The sequence below is a fragment of the Acanthisitta chloris genome, unplaced genomic scaffold (assembly GCF_000695815.1).
Source record: "Acanthisitta chloris isolate BGI_N310 unplaced genomic scaffold, ASM69581v1 scaffold25993, whole genome shotgun sequence".
Taxonomy (NCBI): domain Eukaryota; kingdom Metazoa; phylum Chordata; class Aves; order Passeriformes; family Acanthisittidae; genus Acanthisitta; species Acanthisitta chloris.
This window is the reverse complement of record NW_008664642.1, coordinates 5,401-10,903: the sequence shown is the minus strand read 5'-3', so window position 1 is coordinate 10,903 and position 5,503 is coordinate 5,401. Positions and strand designations below refer to the sequence as shown.

The 5,503-nt window shown below is 39.4% G+C and overlaps 1 protein-coding gene across 2 annotated transcripts in view; it reads right to left on the bottom strand.

Moving 5' to 3' along the window:
• Positions 1 to 1,226: 1,226 nt before the first annotated feature.
• Positions 1,227 to 5,503, bottom strand: part of LOC103799155 (chromosome unknown open reading frame, human C5orf24) — a 4,555-nt gene continuing 278 nt past the window's right edge. Inside the window, exons 1-2 of one of the 2 annotated variants that reach the window (XM_009071455.1) lie at positions 3,803 to 4,229; positions 1,227 to 1,956 (exon numbers count right to left, since the gene is read on the bottom strand). In XM_009071455.1, coding sequence (XP_009069703.1) covers positions 1,916 to 1,956; positions 3,803 to 4,229 — 468 coding nt within the window. In that variant the 3' untranslated portion in view covers positions 1,227 to 1,915. Of the gene's footprint in view, positions 1,957 to 3,590; positions 4,233 to 5,503 lie in introns of those variants that run through there. The other variant, XM_009071456.1, reaches the window with a different exon arrangement.

Below are 5,503 nucleotides of genomic sequence, written 5' to 3'. Positions count from 1 at the left end.
TTGTGGTCAGAAATGAAGTCTGCAGTTCCAAGTACTTATGATTGTTATCAGCTGTTTTAACTGTCAACTCTAAGTTAGTGAGAAACATTATTATACACATAACAAAGAACGGCAGAGTCACAGCTAATGAAACCATTGGACAAATGACTTCACATTGCTCTGCCTTTTAAAGCTCTTCAAAAGTGGGGGAGGGAGTTAAATTCTGATCTGAATTACACTGTGCATTGTAGCTCCAGGTAATTCTTTTCACAGACACATCACTTTTCACTGACAAGGCTTGGTTTTGTCCTGACTGAACTCGAAGATCCTTCAGACAAAATGAAAATATATTCATTCAGAAGAGAGATCTTTAATGGCTCTAGTTATTTTGATCAGTTCCAACTAAATCCAAGATACAAAGAACATTGCTTTAAAGACAAAGCTAAGTGCTGATTTTAAAAATACTATCTTTGATATCACAGTCAGCCACTTCTGATGGTATCTCATTTTTTTTCTGCCAAAATATGCTGCTAGCATCTTGAGTATGTCCAGTGCAAGACTTTATAGTAGCAAAATTATTTGGTTTAAAAGTTTAAGTAAATTTTAATCCGAAAATGAATAGTAGTTACTATATGTATATTAAACAGTGAACTTGTATAGCATCATTAAGGAATAATAGCAAGCTAATACATTTCATTTATGTATAAATAAGACGTTAGAAACTCGGTAATTAAAAGGAATTATTAAGTTCCAAACTTGACATGTTGATCTGAACAGTGTTAGCACACAGCAGTGATCCTAGCTTATGAATAGCTGAATTATGATATAGGATATAAAATAAGCAATTTACCTTACAAGTAATGTTTTCATACTATGAGGGGAAAAGGCCAGTTTTCCCACTGGTACTAATAAAGTTTAGGCATTAACATGCTGTTTCAGTGTTTCTCATGGAAAGGAAAGTGTTGAAAAAAGTACAATGTATTCTGCAGAGTATACACAGAAAGAGCAGAAGTGTTTGAAAATTCCATTTCTAGTCACTTCGAATCTCTTACCCTCCTTTTCCTTCCCCTCACTGCGTGGCACCAGTGAACTACAGTCAGACAGAAAATAAAGCAGAGTTAGGAAATGCCCAGCAGTGCAGTCCTGGTCTCCTCCCTAAACCCAAGCAGCCCCTTAGGGACTCTCTGAACACTTTTCTACTTGACGCTCATCGTTTCACAACTGACAACATTAATTAGCTTTTACTGGGATTATATTCCATCTGATATCATTAATAAACACTGTAACCGAACAGAAATTGCTTAGGTGATTTCATTATTTCATCAGCATACTTGAATACAAATTATACTAGCAGAACAGCAACACATCTGCATTATCTCCTGACACACAGCACAGCACCAGTGAGTGGATGCACAGGTGAGGAATGGAACTGGAGCAAACAGGATAAACAGGAGAGGTAAAAGGAGTGGAGTTTCCCCAAGGTACAGTGGTGACATGCAACACGTTCCTTGCCAGCGAGGTGTGACACTCCTGCAGTCATACATTCAGCTGAAGAGGACTGCTTGCCCAGCTGAGTCCAGGAAAGAACTGAAAGCAGTCTTTTGTTGAAAAATCATCTGATTAGAAACAGCCAATACAACACAGATCCTGAGGGTGATGAACTCGCGTTAGCATTTCGCACGTGTCAGAAGTGACATCGTTCTCAGAGATTTCAGACTGCTGAGTTTGTTGAGGAACAGAACACAGAACTGGATTTCAGAGCTTCAGCATGAAGAAACTATTCCTTAGTAGCAGTTTAGCTGCCATTAGTTCATCTAGTCACTAAGGAGCCATCCAGTACAGTTGAGGTTCATTGTCTTAGTTGCCAGTGCATACACAGTTCCCCCAAAACCATTCAACACACCTAAAGTACAGCAAAAGTCCAGCTCACTATGTGTTAGGCATCACTGGAACACCTGAAGGCTTGCTGCTTTTTTCCTGATAAAAAAGGTATGAAACATCTGTTTCTTAAGTTGTCACCACTGAAATCAAGAGGTCTCATCAAAATGACAGCAGGCCAGAATAGCATTTATGTTAACAAAAACTATCAGCACAGGCTCAATTAACCCAAATTCTTATACTCCCCCAAAACTGAAAACTCTAAATATTCCCCCTCCCCAGATACTTCAAGCTACAAATTTGTCAGAAAGTCATTTTGTATGTGAAATGACTTAAAAGTAAACTTTCTTCCAGATTAAAAAAAAAAAAAAAATTTCAGTAAACTAAATTTAGAACAAACAATATGCAACATTGAGGCCTGATTTTTTTGAAGTCTAGATGAAAGTATTTTACACACACACACACACACACATGCTCTCTCACACTTAAAAAAAATAAAATCAAACACACCCAGTGGAAAAATGGAATATTTCTTTTGGGAGGAGGGGAGGTTTTAGTTTGAGTCAAGAAAGGTATTTATAGTTAACCAACAGTATTTTTCCCTAGTTTGCATGCATAGATGAATTACTCTGTATCTGGGGTCTAGCAGTGCAGTAAACTGCATCCTGTTTGCATCAGCTAGACAGTTTGCTTTTATAAGTCATGAAAATGGTGTCCTTTGGTAGATATATAAGCTTCCATAACTTAAATATAGTCTAAGTGTCAAACAACGAAATAACTGTATTTCCAGGAAAATCTGGCAAAACTGAGTCTGAATTTTTGACAACAGCATCTATTTAAAAAGTTTAATTTGTAAACATTATAGGTTAATACTTTCAAAGATATTAAACTGTCGCCATCTAAGCACAGATTTTAAAGGCAAAAATCAGCGTAAATAGCTATTTACAGATTTAAGAACGTACTGCTCCATATCAACCAAGTGCCTAACTCGAATGGACAGTACTTAATTTCTTATAAAATATTTCAGATTTTCAAGAATTCTTTGTGGTTTGGTATATGTGCTATGAGGCATTTCGAAATTCCACAGCAGAATCCTGTAACAGCACAGCTAGAACAGCTCTCGCCTAAAGGCAAATGAAGTTGTCTCAGTAAGGCCCTGGGAAGCTGCAACACACTGCACAAATGCTCAGGTTGCTTTAGTATCTTCAAAAAATATTTTTGGAGCATTAGCTGAAATCCACTCAATGCTGCAACTCCAGAAACAAAAGCCACCTGAAGTCAGTCTAGAAAACAAAAGGTTGGGTTTGTTTATTTTAGGTTTTAAGTATCTATTTGAGGTCTGTAGAAGCTCCTGCTAGAAATAGAAAATGTAGCTTGTTGCTTGATCAATTTTTCTTAGCAAGTAAGAATTTACCTGGCTAAGTTCCTTACTGTGGGACAGGCCACAGCATGAACCATCAGCCAGCTAATTGTGTCCTCCTTATTTCAGTTTCTGAATGCATAACTACCCACCTGGAGTTGGCAGAAATCAAACCTAAGACTAGGGACATGGACATTGCTTAACTGTAAACAGCAAGGCATAAAGCATCACTTCACTTTCTCATAAATTATGGTTTAAACCCAACAAAAGCCCCTTTAAACCAAAGCCTTTTCCACATTAAACGCACTGCACCCCGAGGCTCTGGCATTATTGGAATAAAAATAAAAATGAAACTCAGACTGAGGCAAACATGACAACAAAATGCAGGAAAGATGCCCAAATTCAGCGTAAAGCAGATGAGTAAGGAGTTACTAATTCCCTCCTTTCACTCATTAGGCTGTTTGATTTTGCTGGTGGTTTCACCAGCAGCATGTACTCCTCTGTTATGCACCATGGGGTAAGGAAAAGCTGCACTGCCACAAGTATAACTTAGATTTGCAAGCCGTGATAGAGCTTTAATGCTACCTGGAGGTCTGCCTGGGCTGACTTTGTATCCTGCTGCTTTAGTTGTACCCAAGGGTCTGCCTGGACTTGTCTTAAATCCAGCTGCTTTGGTGGTCCCCAGGGGTCGGCCCGTGCTGGTCCGGTACCCTGCAGATTTGGTGGTCCCTGACGGCCTGCCGCGCTTGCCGGAGCGGTTGAGGTTTTTCTTTTTCTTTAGTTCATCTTTTGTCTCTATATTTCTGCCACTCGTGGTCTGCAAGTGCGAGTCGTTGAGGGCGTCCTGCCTCTGGCAGGCGATGGGTTTGTGGCTGACTGCGTGGCTGTACTTGCTCTGCTGTGTGGCATACAGGTCAAACTGATCCGCAGCTCTCACGTTGTCTTCGCTAAGGCAAGAGCTCTTGCCGCTCCCACAGAAAGCTGCATTGCTGCTGGCAACAGGGTGCATCATTTTCTAACAGAAACAAGAGAGGAAAATATGTATCAATATGTAATAATACCACAGCGTCCCACACGTGAGAATGTTGTGAAAGTTACCTCTTAAAATTAGCCTGAACCACTTTGTCTACTCTTAGTGCACAGTACTGATGTCGGTAAATTACTTTTAAAAGACTTTTATTAAGCTTTTGCTTGAGGTTTTGCACAGTAACCTTCACAGGCAGTTGAAAAGGACAGTTTAAACCATGTATTATTCACATCGGTGTAATTAGGGAGAAGTAAATTAAAGAGCTGGACAGGAGCATTTCAGAAACTGAGATACACAATATTCGCTCACCCACTGCAATTTCAAAACTTTTCAAAGCAGATCACATCGAAATTTTAGTTGTTCTAGTTCTAAGATGAACCTATGGGCTGTGAGTCAGGGAAAGATACAGCATTACACTCTTGGTTTAGTAGATAGAGGGTCCTAAAGATTCTTTTTAACTGCAGCAAAATAATAAAGTGCTAAACAACTTTGTCGTTTCTTGTCACAATTAATATGAAAGAAAGAAACATTCAGCAAGACACTGGTGCCTTGGCTGTGAAAGCAGAGGGTGAAATGAAGCTCTAACAAAGAACAAGATGTGAGGCTGCAGATATGCTGCCCTAGCTGGAAGAGCAGGTACAAACTGCTGCTAATGCCAACACTGAGGGAACAACTCTGGCAAATAAACCCCTGATATATTCACCCATTCAACTATACTGGACCTACACCTTAAAACAACCTGCAAATACTCAGTTTAAGCTAATAATATTTAGCCATGCAGAGGACAAGATGAAGCTGATCAATGTGTGGCACATCAGAGTATTTCTGTGCCCTACAGTCATGCTTAGCGACCAAATATTTCTTCCTGTGGTAAATTTCTCTACTAGATAAGGTGTGGAAGATTTATTACATTTTCCCTGCAATTGCTCTAGAATATCACCTAGAGCAACACGATTTAAATTCTACCATTGATTACTGAATTTCTTTGGCAGTTATGAATGTTTCCTCCCAGCCTGAGAAAGCACAGAGCAGAGAGAGTCTGTTTACCCAGGAGTAAATCCCCGTGCTCTTTTCTCCTGATTACAATGGATACATTCCCTACTGGAACACCCAACCTACCCTGGCTTATCAAACTCACATTACAGGGTATGCATTACTCTTGTGCAAATATATGAATATGGGTTTCTGTCAAAGAGGGAAATTGGGATCGTAATACAGTTTAAATATTAGATGTTCTCGTGGAGATAATCCAAGTGCTG